Source organism: Falco naumanni, chromosome 7, assembly GCF_017639655.2.
Source record: "Falco naumanni isolate bFalNau1 chromosome 7, bFalNau1.pat, whole genome shotgun sequence".
Lineage (NCBI taxonomy): Eukaryota > Metazoa > Chordata > Aves > Falconiformes > Falconidae > Falco > Falco naumanni.
The window spans coordinates 48,412,480-48,433,394 of record NC_054060.1 but is presented as its reverse complement, the minus strand read 5'-3'; the positions used below and the strand labels follow the sequence as shown (position 1 = coordinate 48,433,394).

General features: G+C 42.7%; 1 protein-coding gene across 2 annotated transcripts; it reads right to left on the bottom strand.

Moving 5' to 3' along the window:
* Positions 1–5,045: 5,045 nt before the first annotated feature.
* COMMD9 (COMM domain containing 9) lies at positions 5,046–11,998 on the bottom strand. 2 transcript variants are annotated; one of them, XM_040601326.1, is made up of 6 exons: positions 11,896–11,998; positions 11,666–11,791; positions 11,190–11,329; positions 10,374–10,408; positions 6,860–6,963; positions 5,046–6,019 (listed from the first exon to the last, which is right to left on the bottom strand). In XM_040601326.1, exons 1-6 carry the CDS (start codon positions 11,944–11,946, stop codon positions 5,879–5,881), a joined length of 597 nt encoding a protein of 198 aa, XP_040457260.1. In that variant the 5' UTR covers positions 11,947–11,998; the 3' UTR covers positions 5,046–5,878. The 2 variants fall into 2 exon arrangements, with proteins under 2 accessions (XP_040457260.1, XP_040457261.1); XM_040601327.1 differs by lacking the exon at positions 11,666–11,791 and having other exon boundaries at positions 11,896–11,993.
* Between the last annotated feature and the right edge of the window lie 8,917 nt (positions 11,999–20,915).

The following is a 20,915-nucleotide window of genomic DNA, read 5'->3' as shown; positions in this document are numbered from 1 at the left end:
ATTACAAACAGAAGCACTGGCCGACTGCAGCTAACGGCTCTAATGGATGCTATTATATTTCTGCTGCTAGTTGGCACTCAACCTTCACTATCTCATCAGCATAAAGGCATGCTGTCAGCTTGAAAAATTGTGTCTTCCTTAGAGGAGGAAAAAAAAAGCGCCATACCTACTATTGTTCCAAAGCAGCCTTTCACAACAGCAGTAACTAGAAGAGAGTAAGGATGTGAACAGGATGCTATTTAACTGTCTCTGTTCAGTGTGTTTACTTTGCATATTTGACAGCACTTTGTAGCCTGTTAGTGTTGCTGGTGTGCATGAGCACTTCCTCTGTCAGTCTGGCAAGATGATGCCTCCTGGGAGGTGGGGGTGCAGAAGGGTCAGCGAGGAGAGGGGATGCTTTCATCCCAGACCTTGTATTAACAGCAGGAGGAAAAGTGAGCCAGAAAGCAAGAAGAGAATTTGTATATACATGGAGAACAGAGATTGAATGTACAGGATGCCATTGTGCTTAGTGCACTCTTTAAAATTGTTTTGTAATGTGCTTGGGAGAGAAGGAAATCTCCCTCTCGCCATCTTACTCCCTTCTCCAGAAATTATTTTTACAGTGCCCTGCTCACCACTGCTTACAGACAAATCTATGCAAAACTTGCATTGTCTGAGGTGGGCCAGTTTGGGAATGTTCCAAGTTGTTGGCATCCCTTTAAATACAACACCGTTCTTTCCCTTGCCCCTGCCGAGGAATTTGCATCTAACCTGGAAAGAAAAGGAAGGGTTCCTACTTCTCTGTGATTAAAATGACAGACACACTGCAGAGAACCGTCTGCTACTACCATCACTGCCAGCTTCCCCTAAAATATGCTCAGCTGCCTCATCCCACAAATGTGTTAGCAGATGACAGACCTTTTGCTGATCAGTAAATAATATCCCCCTTTCTGTTTTGCTGCTAAAGTGACTGGTTCTCTTTGGGCTGTTGCAGGCACTCGATTGCTCCCAGCTTCTGAGGACAGCCCAGACTGCCTGCTCCCTGCCAAGGAGCTGGTGAGGGAATAGAAATGGGAGACCAAGCTCGCCATCTCCTGGGGAAAAGGCATTTACGCTTCCAGGAAAGTTTATTTCATTCCTTCCTTCCTTCCTTTCATTCTCCCTCTTCTTTCTTTGTGAAAATCAAGGTTGTATGAGAAGGTTTAGGAGGCCTGGTGGCTTGCAATCCCAGCGCTGGCCCTACTGTGGTCCCTCTTATGAGACTCCTTAAAATAAAATAAGAGTGAATTTATGTGACAGGGTGGGTACACAGTTGGTATTTTTGTTATATACTTCCTATGTACTTCAGCAGCAGCAATGTCAGTGGCAAGACACACACATTAATAACTTCAGAAAATGGGTTTATAGAGTGTTGAGCAGATGCAGGAACAGTCAGGATCTTACGTATTTAAACTGGCAAGGACTGTTTAGCAACTGCCACATGTGCCCTGTGGAGTACAGGGACATCACGAAAGCTGCAGCAGGTTACCTAGTTACCGAGTAGTCACAGTGTAACACCTTACTTTTCAGAGAAAGCTGTATGTCGCTTAAAAAATGGATGCCTTCAGTGATGCTCGTAAGGATACCTAGGGATTTTTGCGTGTAACTAAAAAATTCAGGACCTTTTGCACATTCTCATCAGGCTGGCTACAGAAGTGTCCCTGCTGCAGTTGCGACGTTTAATTCACCGGTGTTTGTAACGCAGCTGTAGTGCTTTCAAGCAGGGGCCAGGTGAATGTGAACTGTGAGAGCTGTCTGGAAATGCTGGGCAGGATTACCAAATACTGATGGTGGGTAAGCCAAGACGTTGCACTGTAAAGCTCCAAGGCTATGCTAGTGCAGTAATATTCCTGGCATGGTTACTGGAAAGGGGTAAACTAACTGGAGACTAAATTACATAACATTAATCAAGTTACACTTTGGAGGTGGCAGTTATTCAGTAAGCAAGACTCGAACGTCCCAAGCTTAAGGAATCTCTTACATTGAAAACAGAGCGCAGAATCGGCAACTACCTGCACAACATCTGTGTAGATGGGGGAAAAATCACTGTCATGGAATAAAGTTTCCAACTAAGGGTTCAAGAAGTCAGAAAAGGGCGTGGGGAGGTGCGATTCCTCAACTCCCAGTGCTGCCACTGATCCATTGCAACTGTAAGCACCTCTACTTCTCTACAGCTTGGTGAGATTAATTTTTTAAGGGGTATGTGAGAAAGACTGGTGGATTCATTAAAATGGTGACTTTTGTAGGGGTTATTGTGACTCAGAATAGCTATAGTTATAAAGCAGCTGAGGAAATTACACCGTTAGGTTGCTAGTACTGAGATTAAGCTGGGCTCTTAGGATATTTGAGAGCAATGTTATTCACTTCACAGATCTATCACAGATTTGTTACCAAAAACCCCTTTTTCAATTCTAATCTGGGCAAGGGCTCTCATATATATTATTAAACATAAACTCTGTTATCTCCAGTGAAACTAAATACCAAAAAAATTGAAACTAACATTTTTTACTTAGGCCAAAACAATTTCTAAACCAGGCTACTAGTAATGAAATCACTTGTTTGAAGTGAAATAGTAACACGTCAGTTACAAACAAAGCAAAAATTTTGTATAGATGACATTTTTGGAAGAGCCTGAATATGTAAATATCACACATTAACTCCAAAACTCACATATTATATTAACTATTATAACTTTACAAATCATTATCAGTCTTGTAAAGTCTTCTACTGCTGTAAACCAATGTTAAAAGATCATGAAGTGGAAGCTAGGAATCATAAAGGCATTTTCTTCCTAAGTTGCTCTTGCTCTCAGTCACATCTATAAAAATTTTAGCCTAAACACCCTGAAGTACACATTTTCTTCCAGTAAAAGGAAGCAAAATTTTGTTTTGAATGTTTGTAATGATTTTTCAACTCTTTGACACAGTTAGATTCAAAGTCTCTTAACTGTGAAATTACAATTTGAATTTAACTTGCATACTTGTGTTTTACAAATAAATTTATCACTGTTTTGCTTAGCGTAATTATCAGGTGATGAACAGTGTACATGTAGGAGGTAGTTTTTCTATTACTCAAATACTGGAATGAAGATGGGAGGTTTTGAGCTCCACCTCACAATGGTGGCTTGTGGTTTCCTTAGAGGAGGGGTTCATTCAGGTGACTCACATACTATGACAGCTCTATCAGTGAATGTCCTTGGACTATTCTTCTTGATATAAACAATTGTGGTGACCCCACTCAAGGGAGATGCAAACTGGAAGTGAGGAATGGCTACTACAATGCTGAAAGGCACAGACTATACAGCTTACTAGACTTAGTCATCAGAAGTGGAGGGTGATTTCACTGCTTCCTAAGCATGAGGGAAAAATGGAAAGGTAGGAGAGAAATAAGGTAAAGAAGACGGTGTTGGCACAGGAACAAGCTGATAATAAAGTAGTGCTGAATACATTCAGGCTAGCCTACCAAATAGCAGCAATATGTGGAGGGAGGATAAAAAATCTAACCAACTTTAAGAGAGCAATCATTTTATGAAAAAGATCACACATGATTGCCTGCAATAGCAGGCATATTATTCTCTCTCTGTGCACCAGTCTCCATAAATAGGACTTTGATGCGAAGTACTGTTGCTGGTCAGGTAACGACAGTCCTACTCAGCCTCTCGTTTTATATACCTGCTTCTGAGCAGTTTCAGCTCTTCTGGCAAAGGTGATAAGAGTCAACAAGAAAATACCTGACACTTTAGGCAAAGGTTTGAAGGCAAGCTCTCATAGCCTCCTAAATCTTGGGATAGAAAATACTAATATCTTCTTGTAGACTTACTTCAGATATAGCCCTTGAAGTCATCAGATATTTGTCATGTCTCTGATCCAGTGGACAGCCCCCTTTATGAAATTTCCACGAGCAACTTTTAGCTACCTGCAGATTGCACCACTCTGACACTGGAAAAGCCTTTTCAGTTTAAGTCTTTATTTTCTTTTAAACTATTCTGTAGTTGTAGAATTGTTTTACATGACAACTCCATGCAAGCATCAATTCTTCATTTCATTAGGCCCTACAACATTTTTACTGTAACTTCAGTATTTATCTCAAGGACTTCCTGTGTATAGACTTCCTCGGCTCCTCTAATGCTGAGTACTTAAATATACATTATTTACCTCCTCAATGATTCTTAGCTTCAAAAATAAACATTTCAATATAAACTGGGATTTTCTTAGGGCTAGGCTACAAGGGCAACAGAACTTCAAACTGAAGTCTGTTACGGATGTTTTTTACATCTTGAACCACATGGAACAGATTCTTGACTATCCACCTTCTTCTTTCAGATTTCCCTATTGTGTCTAAAATCCACCAGTCTACCTTGATACTGTACTAATCATTACGACCTTTGTTCAAGGTAGACTTGAACAAGTGACTTGTACATCTCATCTTGATGCACAAGCTGTAATACACCAGCATCTTTTAAAGGCACAGGCTTCATTTACACTTAAAGTCTAGCCTGCATTCTGTGGGTATGTATAAAATTAATTAAGAAAGCTCTGTAGTTTATGCACATTTCTTGAGTGATCGCATGTTTTCAAACACAAGAGATGTTTTGTGTCTTGAAGGAGAGCCAAATGTTTTATGAAAGGTGGGACTCTGCCATAAACAAAGCATTTGGATCCAGTCTTCTCGTTTGGCACACTACAGGAAGCTGATGAGAAAGAAGAGTCTGAATTTTGTTCATTATCTGCACTTACTCCTCCACACTTTCAGTGCACGTGTATTTATAAAGTTTTAGATTAGGGTCATCACCGGTAATATTGCACAGAGCTGGTGGCCATGGAAAAAGGTGCCCTAAAACTGTATTATAATGAAGGGAAGACAGTTTAAAAGATGAATCCATTTGAACAGGAAACAAAGGATCCCTCTTCAGCAACAAATGTGAACATGCATGAAACCAGCCTGGAAACCAGGTACCATCACAAAGAGGCTGAGGTAACCCAGGACAATCTCTCTTCTAGAGTGAGAAGGATTCACAAAATCAATTAGCAGTTCATTTTTTAATTAAATGACTATTTGTACAAACAAACAACAGAAGACTATGGGGAAATAATAAGCACATATTACCGCAGAAGGGTTTCCTACAGTACAGAAAACAGCCATCAATTCTTTACTTTCCCAGTCTGTTTTTTGTGCAGCTAAGGCAACACTCAGAATCCAATAAACCCAAATATGAATTATCCAAACTCCTTTTTTCTTTTCAAACAGAAGGAAATTACTTGCTGCTAAAGATGTTCAGACTAGTCATTTTGCAAATGGTGCTATGAAGATGATCAGAAGGGAATGTGTTGTAGCATAATTGCCCTATTTCAAAGCATTATCCTGTAATAACAATCTGCAGCATGGCTGTGCTTCATGGAGAGGAAGTGTGTGCTGCATCCAGCATGCACCTCAGTACATGCACATTCCAGGGAGAAGCACTCTCCCCGTCTGCTAATGCTGGAAGGCAGCCCATTAACCAGCTTGAGCCTTTTAGATCCTAATTTCAGGGCAGAGAGACAGTATTTGCTTCATTGGCTGCAGCTATTTGCTATTTCCAGTTATGATCCCTGTGATTAAGCCAAGTGCTGAGCCCTCAAATCCTTTTCTGAAAGAGAGACCAGCTTTTGTTCAACAACATAGGAAAACTCTTTTTGGCATCAGACTAAAGGAATGATTAAGTGTTAGCTCTTCAAAAAGCTATCTTATTGACTCAAAGAAATATCTTTAATTTTGTTTTGTTAAAAAAGAAAACATGTTATACTAGGCTGCAAATTATAAGAGCTGTAGGTAGAGAATACTTCCCTTCCTTACTGCTGGAATCCATGCCCTTGAGTATTCATTTGTTTGCAACAGCAGAAAGTTGGTCCCGGATCCTTCCTAAACCTTCTAACATAGTGTCCAGGGTTTCTTTGCTAAGTTCCACAGTCAGTGCAGAAACAACAGGATTATCTCCACATAAGGCAACATCTTCCTGAATCTGTGAACAGGGATGCAGACATCAGCTGTATGAAAAATTCATTCACTTGTTTTTCCAGTGCAACTATGAAAGTCAGTGTTTAGTAGACAGATAAAGAAACAAACATGCTTTAAATTTGGCATTCAGCTCCATCCTGAAGGACTATGGCACATTCTCCATGCTGTGTGCCTCACTAGTGTTCCCACTGACAGAATGCAAGTAAGCATATACTGCTATGAGTACAGGGAAATTCTCAAAAGACTTGTGGCAGGAAGCCACATCCCTATCAAAAGCATCTTAGCAGATACTGCATAGGATACTTAACCCCATCCCACACACAGGAATCAATTTTTTCCCCCCTCCTCCTCTGAAACACACTCGTCCCACTTTTACTGGTTGGGGCGATCCACAACTCTGTAGAACATAAGCAGTAACTATAGCTATACTCCCCAAATGATATATGGGGCCAGCAAAAGAAGCTTTTAGTACTCAAAAGTAATTTTTCAACTAATGCAGTTAGTTAAACATGCTGACAAGTGGCTTAGAATTAAAGGGCAATGACTTCATAATTTATCATCTTTCTTTCTGTAGAGAACAATGGTGACTGAGAACAAATATGTTGTCGTCTCACATCCTCACGCAAAGAAAACTCTCCCTTGCAAGGAAAAGAGGGCTTTCATCAGAGACATCATTCCCACATTCTGTGGCATTTCAAAGATCATCTCTGGGAAATTCTGTTAATTGCCCACCAGGCAATAGGCAAGCACCAGATGCCTGGCTGAACTGTTTTGCACTATCACTGGTAAGTCAGGTGTTGGACGTAAATATTGATTCTGTATCCTTTACAGCCACTGACATTACCTTTAACTGAAGCAGGCAAGTAGGGACTGCCATTCTGCTGATGCTGTCTGAAGATGTCTTGATGTCCACCCTCCAATCCATGTCAACCAACTGAGGCAGGGAGACTGAGGGATTGAAAAATGCATCTGTTAGGCCCCGCAGCACATGACGACACCAGACCCTGGAACCTGTGACTACCACCATGTACATGCTTCTGCACTTCTGGCCCTGGGAACTGTACAACTTTAGTGCTACTATGTGGTTTCAGGTCATTTTCACTCTGCAATAAGCCAGTCTTTGAAGGGCTCTGGAAGACGCTGGCAGGACAAAGAGGGTTCTCCCATCATCACATGCAAGGATGGTACAGTGCAAGACAGTCATAGGTACATTCACAAAGCAGCAAGGAGAAGGCAAACAGTAAGATTTCTTCACCTCTTCATCCCCTGCCTTGCTGCCTACAACATTCAACTAGTGTTTCATCATTAATTGCTCTGCGACCTACATGCTTATTACTCTGTTCTGTAACGAGTAAGAAAGCACACACCAATGCTCTTAAAATTCAGCAGTATAAAACATGTTATTTTAAGTTCCTCAACCTGTGAACTAAAGCATCCTGCAGTACAGCATATGTACTGGTAAACTGCAATCTTTGCACACATACTACCAATGTGTTAAAAATATTGAAGATATCATCCTAATTAGATGTAGCCTAACAGAAATCATTCAACAGTCTGGTGCAATACTGACATCAATAGTTCAGGGCTGGAGACCCCATGAGCCTTCCAAGGGAAGGAGGACAGGTCTGACTTGGTCACCCTGTCAAGAAATTTGTGAAGCTATCTGTTGCAGACAGGACATGAGGATATTCACTCATGATGTTATGTACTTAATGGAGCGTACTGTACCATGAACCCTCAAGAGTACCTAAGCACTGTGTAAACTGGCATAAAAACTGAGATTAAGGTTCTCCTAACAAAACTCTGGCACCAACAGGCTGGCTGCAAGTGCTCTTTGCCAGTTCCTGGAAGCATAATGTTTTTCAACAGTATCTTTCAGCTACCGGTAATAAATACAGGGAATGTTTGAAGAACATATCCAAGTGAAACCAAGGCAGGTAGTTAGATGAGTGGCATGCAGATACCTTTCCCCCTTGTTTGCAAAGCAGTCTCCTATTGTCATTAAAAAAAACACCAACATTTTAATCCAGGAAAAGTATTGACATTTCATCTCAGATTTACAAGTATTTTCTCACACAAACCGCAAACCAGAAGAAAGCATAATTAGTTATCCAACCAAATAACAACAGCAAGTGTTAAAAGATGAGGCTTGAACACTTGACTGCCCAGTGGTAAAGCACAATTTACCACCAGAATCCAGAAATTTAGAAAATGTCTGTAAGGTAAATACCTAGTTTAAAATATATGTAAGGAAACCAAGTTGTAAGGAGCAGTTTAACAGGGCATGCTTAAAAGTCATTGCCACTTTGGTAGTGTCACATTTATAAGACTCGGAACACCTCTTGCACCTATTTTGACTCCATTTTCTGGTAAGAGCTGAGCCATACTTCCTATGTTCAAAAGTACAGCACCAGTTTCCTGGGAAAAACCATAAATTCTCACTGGAAGTCCACACTAAGGACATGGAAACAAAGACAAACACTTTTGGTTTGAAAAGGGCATTTGCAGCTAAGGGGATTAACTGCTGTAACTATGTCAGAGTAAATGGCTACAGGGTGCCTGAAGAAACACTGTTTATGTCAGCTAGGGATTTTCAAAGAAGTCTGAATGAAGTGTAGGACCAACACCATAAAAGAACTGTAGAGGTGATGGTGTATCCTCAAACTCAATTTAAAAATAGAGTTTTCACACCATCAGCTGTGGTGCTCAGTGGGTCTGAGCGTCTCTGCAAAGCCTTATCAAACCTGGTTGTCAGCAGTTACTTGACATCTATTTAAGGGTACCAGAGGGGGGTGAAGAGGCAAAACCTAAACCCCTGTTGAGCACTAAGGAAAAAGCAGCCTCAATAGGCAACTGCAGCCTGTCTGGATTCTGCCTGTCATAAAATGCCTAGTTTCCTTCCCAAGGGTTGATTGCTGGCCTTCCTACTGGCTCCAGATGCTCAGGTTGCTTCCTAACAGTGCTTACAGAGATTTCTCTTTCTGAGGAAAGGCTCCTCCTCCTGCTCCGCTGAGCAGAGCTCCAAGGGCAGTGCAGAACTGGCTGCCTTGCTCCTGCTTTTGGAACAAATTCCAGTTCATAGCCTGTCAAGGGCAGCGCTTGGCAGCATTTGCAACAACATAAAATACATCTGTTTAGCCTTGTATGTTAATTTGCAAAGATTGATGGGTGGTGGGTTGGGAGGGGCAGGAAACCATCCATTTTTTTATGTTAACATAAATCAGTTGATTGGAATGCCTGTTCAATAAATCATTGCCTTGGTCCCTATGTAACAGATGTCAGATATTTCATTAATACAATACTACAATAATCCATCATTTCCTAGAAGACAATCTCATTCCAACAGGGTTCAATAATCATCTAATGAATACAAAGGAATGAGTGTCAGAGCAGAGCTCCTGAGTGGTGCTCCAAGAGCCACATACCGAGCCTTGCTTCTGGGTTGTGAAGACTAGCTAGTGTGCTATGCTAGTGTGTTGTGCTTGCTGTCATTTCCTCTCACGCACTGCAGTGTTAAGGATACAGGAAAAAGTATTATGTGTTTGGGTAACACTATAACATTGTTTACTGTAAGAAACTGCTGTATTTACTGTATTAACATTATGCAATAGTTTCTTCCCTCTCCCTATTTATACTCCATTAAAACTTTGAGGGACAGTGCATTTCCAGGTCTTGCCAAACTGTTTAGCTGTTGGACATTATCTCTTCCACAGGGAAAGAAAAAGGTAAGGCAGATCCATGCAGACCTCAGGGTACTCTGTTATATATCAGCTCTTGTTTGTAAGCCTCTAAGTGCTACAGTTGTAAAGAAAACCTCATGTGCAGAAAACAAAGATTTGTAGCTACATGGAACACCTAATTGGGATGTAACTCATTGCCCATGATACTATTGTTAAAGCTTGCATTCCTTAACTACATCACTCTTTCGAAAGGTAAGGAAAAAGCAGAGTTATGAATAGATGCATCTCTTCCTGATGCATGGAAGAGAAAAAATGCCTAAAATTTACTAGATATGCAAAGATAAGATATTCTCCTGTATTTACACATCCTTTACAGTGCACAGTTATTGAATATGGACATCACTTAGTAACCTGAATGAGGAGGTCAGACTGCTTCACTTTCAAATATGCTTCACTCTGCAAGGAAGCAACAGACTATTAAATGGAATTGCTTGAGGACTGGAAACTCAATTTAACACAGCAGCAGAGATCCGAATATAAGCTTGTTGGCCTCTGCTAAGCTCTGCAATGCCACAATCACACAGCTTCATCTAAGGCAAATGGGGGTATCCCTGTGCTATGTTACAAAACCAGATTGTGATGCACTATTCTAAACTCTAAGCTCCAATGACTACTTACTCTGACTCGCTTGTGCTTCATTCCTCCAAGCAGATCTATGACAAAGTGGAAAAGAAAAAAACAGTATCAGCAGTGCTTTGGTCAGGAAAAAAAACCAAAGAAGAATGACAAAAAGGTAGGGAAAGCATTCAGAGTGACTTATCCCTGACAGAAGGGTCACCAGGGCTGCAGCAGTAAGCAGAGGAGAGAGACTGCCTATGCTGAGGAAAGGCTGTCACTGGTGGACAACGGTGGGCAAACTGGTGACCAAGTACTGGTTCTTCTGTAAGTATGGCTCACGGCATGTACCTTTCTCCCTGGTTTTATCAAAGCAACGGGCTACCAAGCAGTGAGATGTACAAGCATGCAGAACTGCTGTCCTCTACCACCACTCACAAATGCTCTACTTCATACAGTGCCCCTGCACCTAAGCCAAGTTGGTAAGTGGATGAACACCTAGATGCTACCCAATCAGATTCTGTAGTGCTGAAATCTAGCCCTCTTAAGTAAGTTTTATCATCATCTGCAGCATTCTTCCATCACAAAGGCGAGTTGTTAGGATAAAAAGGGCTCAGCATTATGTGAACAAAGCCCACACCCATTCCAAAAGTCTTGGGAAAACCCTCTGAACCCATCCATGGCTGTGTGTTTTTTGCCATTCCACTCAGATGACATTTCATTCAACTCTGCTCATCCCAACCTCCATGATTATGTCCAAGCCATGCACAAAATTCATAGAAACCAAACTTTATGTGCCATCAACTATGCACATACCAAACCAGATATATAGGCATTAATTCTCCTGGAGAAAGGAAATGACAGGTGGGTAGCACTCACATGTTCTCCAAGATTATCTTAGTCAAAAGGTTTTTCAGGTTTTGGTGGAAGTTTTCCGGAAAGAGCGAGAGTATGTCTTCTGCTCTCGTCAAGCCACGGTACACGACATGCCTGGTAAGGTTGTGCAAAGCGGATACCAGCTGTAGAGAAGAGGAGAAAGGGCCCCGCTGGAGCCGAGGTCCTCACCGTCCTCTAGCACGTACGCCCCACGCACCTCCCTGCGGCCTCCCGGTAAGGCTCCTCCACGCCGGGCCTGCCGGCGAGGGCCACCTTTACGGACCACGTTTCGTTTTGCAGCAGCGGCCACGGTCCTTCGGAGTCCGGTGGCGCCGCGCGCGGCCGCGCCAGCCCCGCCGCCGGCGGCCGCTCCGCTCCGTCGCGCACGGGGAGGCCCAGGCGGGGAGGTCCCGTCCCGCCGCCCCTTCCAGAGAGGGCACTCCCGCAGGCATCCCGCCCGCTGTCCCGCCCGGCCCTACCTGCTCCGCCTCCTCGGGGCCGGCGGCGAGGCTGGGGCAGGCGCGCTGCGCCAGCGGCCCGAGGCGGGCGGGAGGGCTGGAGAAACACTCCTGGCACAGCTGCCGCACGGCGTCCCTCGACGGCGCCTGCCGGGGAGCAAAGCGGGGGGCGCTCAGCCGCGGCCCGGGAGAGACAGCCCGCGCCGCCAGGCCGGGAGCTTCGTCCCGCAGCAGCTCGGCACCCCGCTCACCTTCAGCAGGCTCTGCAGGGCGGCGAACTCCGCTCGCCGCACCACCGCCATCTTGGCGCTGTCAGCTGAGGCGGGCGGGGGCGGGGCTGGGGGCGGGGCTGAGGGCGGGCGTGAGGGAGGGGGCCTCAGGGCGGGGCGGGCGTGCTGGTGCGGGGGCGCTCGGCGTCCTCCGGCTGCCGCCGCGCGGGGAAGCCCGGCAGTGCAGCTGCACCACGGCGTCGCTAGTGAGGCAGGAGGGGCGAGGGCAAGCCTTAAATAATGGAACTGTCCTCTCCGATCTACTCGTTCTTTTACTGTTGGTGCAAGTCTGTGCGTTGCGTGCAGAATTTAGCTGTAAACGCTGTTTTCAGCTACTAGGAACTCAGGCAAGAGATTTATCGTGGCACTGCTGCAGTGATACGGGCCATTATTTTACTGAACCATGTGTATCTTCCGGTTGGTGCAGGATCTAAATAAGTTCTTTTTCTGATAGGAATGGTCTTCTCTTTGTCTTGTGTTAATTCCTAGCATGTCTGGTTCCAGGGCATCAGTAATCTATGCCCTTTCCCCATTGCTACATCTGTCAGAGCACCCTCATCCGCGTTTCCATTTGCATCATGCTGTAAGCAGGGTAACACATGGTAAGAAATGCAAGTATGTAAATGCTGTTTGCATTGGGCTTCACAAGTTTGGCAGGGCTTCCTGACAGAAACTGGTTTCCCTCTCATGCTGGGAAACCTTGAAGGGCAGAAGAATCCAAAGGGAGAGGATTTTATTTTCAATCATTTTTCATGAGCAACAGGAAATGAGGCTCAGAGGGAACTATTTTGGGGTATGAGTTTACCATCTGTGGCCTCTTGAAATTAATCAGTGTGATCGATAAGTGTAGAAGAGCTGGCACGTATCTGTTGCTTTCTCTAGCTCTGTGTCACCAACAAATCTAACGCAGCACATTAGGTAAAGCTGAGGGTTAGCTGTGTGGAGTCATCTTCAGGGCATGACCTTCCTGGTAGAGCAGGTGTGCTGCCAAGTTGAGGTGGCGGGACTGAGTGGGCAGTGGATCTTGTGGATGGCCATTGCTTATCCAGGTGCCTGTAGTATACAACTCAATACTCTGATCAGAAAAGGGAAATGAGCTACACCGGCAACACTGTCTATTCCTTCCTGAGAGGAAGTATCAGAGAAATCGGCAATTGTCTCTGTACTTATGCCACAGTGATCATTTTCCACTTACGCAAATACAGCGGTATCTGTAAACTAGATACTGGAATAGAGCAGAATGTGAATGGAAAGGCAGTGGGATCCTAATTTTTCTTTGCAAGATGAAAGGTCTGCAGAACTAGTGGGCTAAACATTAGCATCTGAAAGGACAAAAAATGGGGCAGCAGTTAGAGGTCAGGGTTTAAGAAACCGGAAACTGGAATCATGTTCTCTTGACCCTGCTTCAGTGTTCAGATGATGCAAGGTAGGTCATTTTTGTAACCTGAGTGTCAGGAGGGTAATGTAACTAACTGTGTAAGATAAAGTCCTGCATTAATAAATGAGAATTTATTAACATCAGCAGTAAGCGTGGAAGTTGTGAAAGGATAAACAGAATTAAGGCAGTATTAACACAGTATCAACACTGTGTTACAATCTGAGCAAGTAAGCCTAAAGGAAACATAGGGATTGATCACAGGATATCACTTAAAAATTTTAATTGCATCATTAACCTCTTGTAATCTGCTTGATTTTCTTTTTTCCAAACCATTAAAATCAGCATTTTCTACAGTCAGAGGGAAGTAGAATTTTTCTAAGCAGTAAAATTTCTGAAGTGCTGTGTGCAGCTATGGAAGATGGTCACTGGGGTTTTTTCAGCACATTTCTAAAGTGACAATTTTACAAGACCTATGTAAAATCAGATTGATACATGCCTAGGTTAAGGACTTAATTGGACAGAGTAACTTTGTCAGACAAGTAGGTAGAGAGATGCAAAGGGCAGAGAGTAGGTAACTGTCATTGGGTATTATCACAAGGGTATGTGGCAAGAGAGAACATTTACCTGTGAGATACATATTCAGAGCAAAGGTGCTGATTTGCAGTAACAGCAGCTGGCATCATACCATATCCAGTCTCCAGTCCACCTCCTATTGTTGCCATTTCCTCACTGTGGGAGCCATGTAATTATGAAGAAGGGAGCCATGTAATTATGAAAAAGAAGAAGAAGAAGGTGTACATTCATTGTATCTCTGAGTTCTCATTCAAAAAAGAGTGCTTTCGGCAACAAAAAGAACTTCATTTACAAACAGTGGGGTTCTGAAACTTCCATTTCTTTTGCACTCGTTGTCACTATTTCAAGCAGAAATTGGCCAGGTAGTAGCCACTGAATTAGCAGTAAGTGCCAAGCAGACCAACCGTCCAGCAGCATTCATACATATATATAAACATATATATCAGAGTTAGTGTGCCCAGGCACCAGCTGGTCATTGAGCTCTGCCTGTGCAAGCACAGTATGATGACGGAGCGTCAACTGGCCTTTGCAGTGCAGAACAGAGGTGTGAAACCATGGTTCGGGTGGCCAAGGTAGAAATAACTCTGTTGCTTGGGCCATACATGACCCTGCTGGTGGGCGGGAAAATCATAGCATGGCTTCAATGAAGATCACCTAATTCTGTCACCTGTGTCATAGGCTCAGGAAAACTGTACCTCCACTAAGGAAGCCTTAAGCCACATTTGGCCAAAAGTTACCTATTTCGATTCACTATAGACTCTGACAGCCTTTGATGCCCGTGTTGCTATACAGGAGTCAGCACAGCACAAGATACCTCCTGAGTAAGAAACAAAATGGGAAGAATGAAAAACAGCAAGACAGAAGCCTAAGGGTATTTTCAGAGCTGCAAGGACCCTAATTCTGTAATGGTAACAGACACTGAGTTGTAAGCATGAGAGAGGTGCTGTTTGGAGTTGAAAACAAACAAAACTGTTTTCTTTATGTGCGTTCCTGTTGCTGCAGGCATCGCTGTCCTGGCACACATAGCCATTCCATGCAAGGCCCACAGCAGCCCTGCCTCTGCAGGGGATGTAGAGCAGCAGCAAGATGGAAACAAAGCCATGGCATGGAAAGAGGGGCTATCAGTGCTCTGACTCAAACTCTGCACTGAAGGTTTGGCAGGTCTAGTTTGAAGGAGAACAGGGTGACAACAGCAGTGACTGCTGTGCGCACGGCATGGCAGCCCACTGCCCTGGCCAAGTCAGCTTTGGCCGGGGACAAAGTCAGCCGGCAGAGATGGGAACCAGTTAATTACTTCTGAAAGCATAAAGTTCTTGTGTTTATAGTGTAAGTTTCCCATTAGTTCTTTTAAATTTAATTAAATAGTTGTGGATTTTAAAAAATTCAGAACATTCTGTGGTGATTTATGGTCTTTTCCTCTCTGTAAACTGCAGAATGGAGCTTGCAAACAAACCAGCCTCTTAGGACATGCTGTAGTTAATCCTGGCACCCAAGATATGTAGATTAACATGGTATCTGAATCTTTTGCCATGCTGAGAAGAGCACCTAAGCATTGTTGTGCTTGTTGTTTTGCTTCCTACTGACTGGCACATCCAGGAGACAACCCAACTTCATTCCTTTTCCCCACAATGACAGCATTGTTTAGTTCAGATCAGCATAAACTGATGCTTGGTGCCTCATGGTACCAGAGACTGATTCAAAGGGCTACTGGGGAGTGCCACAGCCTTAAATAAAACTATGAAGCTGAACCTAGATTTTGTTTTGTTTTGATAGCTGTTACTTAAAGCTCCCCAGTGTTTCTCTGATTAAAAACATCTTCTTCTGACGGTTATAAATTTACCTTTTAGTTGAAAACCCAGTGACCATGAGCCTAACAGCAACACTAGGAAGTCATTGCTTGACTCACAGCTACTGATGTTTCTGGCTCCGGGATACTCGATTGCTTTTACTCAGGCTGTGCAGCCTCACTATGACAGATTGTATCAGCAGAAGAGCTACTACCTGGGGAACAGGAGCTCAGGGAAGTCAACTGCAGACATGGCTTTTTTGGTAGAGTGTTCCTCTGGAAACTATAGGTATGCTGAGGATTTGTGTCAGCTCAGGAAGAGAACCCACACATGCAACAGAAAGGCTGGAGATAGGTGGCTGACTTTACAGTTACAGTGTATCCACATATCATACAAACCTGTGATTACAAAAGGCAGCGTAAATACAGTGGTGTAAAGGCTCCTCTGCTTTTGCCTGTAGCTCTTCGTGCCAGTGCTACATGGGAGCATGGCTGCCTGAATCCTCATCTCAAGCTGTCTTGCTATACAGTGGCGTAACGTTTTGCAACTTCATTACTCAGTGACACAAATACCAAGGAGCTGAAGCACTACATTCAGGAAAAATTGCCTCCACTGGTAAAAATAATGCTTACATCAACACAAACACAGGTTTTTGGTAGTAAGGCCGATTCACATCACCAACTATTCTGAATCTGCATGTCTCAAAATGAGGCAGAATGAGTTTTCCTATCTTCAGCTACAAACTGTTACAGTTCAGGTAAGTATAGTTACTTTGTACCTCAGGATATATGCCTGCAAGGAGCAATCAGGTAGCAATCTGGACACCATGTCTCAGTCTGTTATGCCTTCTTTTCTGCCTTGTGGTTGTAATGAAATAAGGTAAATTCAGGACAGTGTATAACCATTACAGCAGTCCTGCCAGCAATATTTATAATGTGTCTTCAGTAGTGTTTTAGTTCAGATCAGAAGTGTACTATTGATAAAAATCTCCCGATCATCTCTGTTGCCTGTGTTTCATTTTACATCAGGACCTGATTTTGGAGGGCAGGGACTAGATTATCTTCAGTTAGATTAAACTGGAAAATGTTCTCCAGAGGTGCACCTAATGTGCTCAGACTTCAATAGGCATTCAGCCCAGGCAACCCAAATAAAGGTGGTTTGAATTGAAAAAAAAAAAAAAAAAGGAATATAAATAGCGTGCATTTCAGATCCTCAGCATCTGTGTCGAGCATCTGCAGTATAGATTCTTGGTCTTTTTGACCTTACAATGCAGATGTAACCTTACCTGATTTTTGAGAGGGGCTGAGAGGACCTACAGAAAAACAGGCTCCTAATTTTTTCTTTCATCTTCTTCATATATGAAATGGACCAAGTGAAATTTTTGCTCCTCCATAGACTATGATCCTTAGTGAATTAGTGCTTACACAGTACCATTGCAAGTGACGTGTCATTGCCGTAAATGTACTGATAATGGTGAGGAAAAGATGTTATTTTGTGCTATAGCTTCTAAAATATTTCACAACTTACATAACTGGTTAACACTTCATTTGTTGCTGAAAATATAGCCACTTCTACTCACTGAGTCAGCACACATAAATACAATATAACTATAGGAAGAGGGGAAAAAAGGGGAGATTGCATAAAGAATACCATGTTCCAGGTAAAAATCAGCATATCACAACTGAAATTGGATTCAGATTAGCATTTGCCTCTGCTTTTATGATAAGATTCAATGTGATTTTTAAGTACTCAGAATTCTCCCAGCTACATTTCATGGAGAAATGTAGTCTGGAAATGCTCTAATTCAGCACACTGAGGCAGAAGTCCTGGAAAAAATGGTTTCTACAGTAGAAAAAAAAGAGTACTCATAGCATCCTTGATATTTTTCCTGTCTGCATTTCTAAACGGAAAGGCATTTGAGATACTGGTTAATGTAAGGACAGTATTTAGAGAAAATGGGATGTTAATTTGTAACAGAAAAAATATGCTGCATTTTCAACAATTCATAGCAGAATTTTTTTTCTTAAGCAGAAGCAAACAGGAAGCATAACTCTTTCATTATCACCACTCATTCAGATTTGATTCAACTAGAAAAGTCTGTAGAAAAAAAATATAATTAAACCCCCCTCTTTCCTTCCTGGAACAGGAAATGTAAAAATAGGAATAGTCTACTTCCAAATCCTGCTGAAAGAGGTGAAAATATCTCATTTATTTGCCAAAAAAAAAGGCTCTACCTTTGTTTTGAAAAGGCAAGTATAATGAGCTAACCAGTTTCAGGTATGAATATGCAGCATATTGAAAAAGTTCTTTCTGAAGTGACACTGAGAGCACTAAAGCACACAGAGATCTTAACTGCCTTGATTTTCAAGACTGCTATCAGAAGCTCCAAAACTGTTCCAATCTGTGAACTGCTATCAGTCCATAAAATGTAAAAATGCAGGCAATGAAATACTTGCTGACTTCTGACTGACTGTTGCAAGCCAGTGAGCAATATCAGTGCTCCAGCTAAAATGGCTCTGATTCTATACATGTAATTTAATTTTTCTAAAATCACAGCATTTTATGAACTAGATTTCAGGTGCTTCATGTAGTGACCTCCTAATTGAAAAACACTACTAGTATATAATATGTTCCAGAGATTCCCTACTCCCCCCCCTCCACCCACCCCCCCAAAAAAATAATAATAATTAAAAAAAATTGGGTTGTTAATTACAAAAGCTTAAGAACCATGTTTCTTATGTCCCAGGTCTGGACTTGGATACTGATTATTGGTTAGAAACTTCCTGTCCCAACTCTGTCTTTCTCTTGGTCAGCTTAAAGCCACAGTTTGAAAAATTGATGCATTATACATTTTATACATTGCAGAGAAATTTCTTTTTCAGAAGACTCACTAACCCAAATAGGTAAGCTTCAAATACTGTGCAGTTGAAACCCCCAAAATCTTGAAGTGGGAGCCTCAGAATCTAAAAATCTTCTGTTGGAGTCATGAGAATCACTGTGTTTGGACAACCGTTCCCATTTCTCAAGAGGAGGCATGAGAGGAGTTTTGAATTTTTTAGGTCTATCTTTGGCCAGTAACTTGACTAAAGAGGCAGTCACATTTGAGGGAACTTGAACAGATGATCCTCTCAAAATGCTAAGGCCAACTCTCCTCCCATATAGAGCAGGGATGTTTCATCCAGAATACTTTGTTGGTTGCATCCAGCAGCCTGCACTCGCCATCTTCTACAAATATGATCTACATGATTAGCTGGAACTGTGTCAACACCCCCAGACTACAGCACAGGATACAGGAGGATTTTATTACGAGTTGGGTTTCCTGGAGGGAAGTCAGCTAAAGAGGAGGCTTGCATTCTCCTCACTGTATTGTTCAGCCAGACAGACTTGGACCCTGGCCTTTTCTGTTTCTTCATTCAGACAGCCCATCTCCTTGCATACCAATCTGTATGTGTACAGTAAACAGTGGAAGCTCACTGTAGTGGTAATAATGCGTTGCAGCTACAAGAATCCACATCTTCCCTGGCCAACTGCTAATCTTGGTTCTTTCTGCCCTCTTTTCCCTGCTGCCAGGCTAATGCAAGAAGGTAGATGCAGGCAGTCTGCATCCTGTTCATGCAGACTGTCATTTCCCTGAGCACTGCTGCATGCTGTAACTTTCATCAGATGAAAACAATACCTTTATGTCAGCAAAATGTCTTTTTCAAGAGTAATGGAGGTGACAGAAAGTTTCATTTCTTAAACATGCATATTTAAAACAGAGGAAAACTTTTTTTTTTCCTGTTTTGTTAATTTTATGACCATTGCATGTAAAGAAGCACAGAATATGGAATCAGATTATGGCTTCTTAGAATTGACCTCATTGACTTTGCATTTCAGGCTGTGGCTACATATTTGGCAGCAACATAGCTTAACTCATGTTAATCCCATTATTTCTCTTTGCCTCCTCACAGGAACATGTGCCATCCAAATGGAGTTTCCTCCAGCAAGACACCTGCCCTTTGCAGACTCTGGAAAACATAGATAAATTCAAATCTATCTGCAATTGTAGGGGAGTGATTGAAGTGCAGGGAGCACCTCTTGCTAGCTTTAACTAAGCTAAACCAGGTAAAAATATTGGTAGAGATGACTGAGAGAAGTCATCTTTCCGTATGCTTTTCCTGCTACTAGGGTCAACCCAAGGCATCTACTTTTGGCAACCGTTGGAGACAGAAGACTGAGCTAAGGAGACCCATTCTGGCCATTAATATGTATCATTGTCTAGTAACCAAACACAGGCTAGCCAATGTCCCTGCTAGCCTGCCTGAGCTGAGATTCATGCAGACATGTTCCCTATTTCCAGTTGCTTCTAACTGTACAATTAGACTAAGCAAGTGTCTCTCAGTGGTGGAACTACTACATTTTTAAACAGGTTGATCATTCATGGTGAAAATGGATCTGTCAGACAACATGTAGCTGCACCTGCATTTGCCTCTTAATTCCAAAATCCTTTGCCTAGGTCAGAACATCACCTCTCCTTCACTGAGCAACACCATGTGCTAGGTCCAGCCTGTTGCAGAGTCCCTTCATAAGACATGTTTCCCAGCTGAGCAGGGAAGACTCTGCTGTTCCCCAGCTGCAGGTGAACATCAGAGTCTGTTGCTCTTTGTATATGTGCCTCACTCAGTAGAGCTCCTGGCCCACGATGTAGTGCAATGCTAGCCCAGGCACTGCTTTACTGAGGTCTCATTAAAGCTATTTTTTTCCACCGTTAAGGACTGTGCCTTTCCGTGACCTAGCAGATGCACTTGCTGTCGCAGAGGGAAGATGTGAGAGAGGATGCCTGCCCAGGGCATGTGTGTATGGGTCCAGTGGGTAATACTGCAGAGTAAATTATGGTTTATTTGGAAGGGGTTTGCCATTTTGATTTCACATATTTCAGCAAGGTGTGAAAATGGTGGGGAAGGGAGGGAGAGAGAGAGGGAGGCAAAGAAAGGAGGCAGGATGTTTTAGTCGTTGAATTCTTTTGTTTGCAAAGCCCAAGTGTTGGCCCTGTGTCTGTTTTTGTGAGTTGGCACTACACACACGCAAAAAAAAGCTTGGATTTCCTTTATGGATGGCTGAAATTCCAGTCTTGCCTCGCAGAAGGGTAAGTTCCACATAAAGAACATTCTCTCTGGAGATTTTTTGAAAATAAATCAGAAACCTAATAGACAGAAAAATTCTGAGAACTGGAGATGTGTCAAACTGATTTGCCCAGCTTCATATTGGCACAGTTAGGATATGAT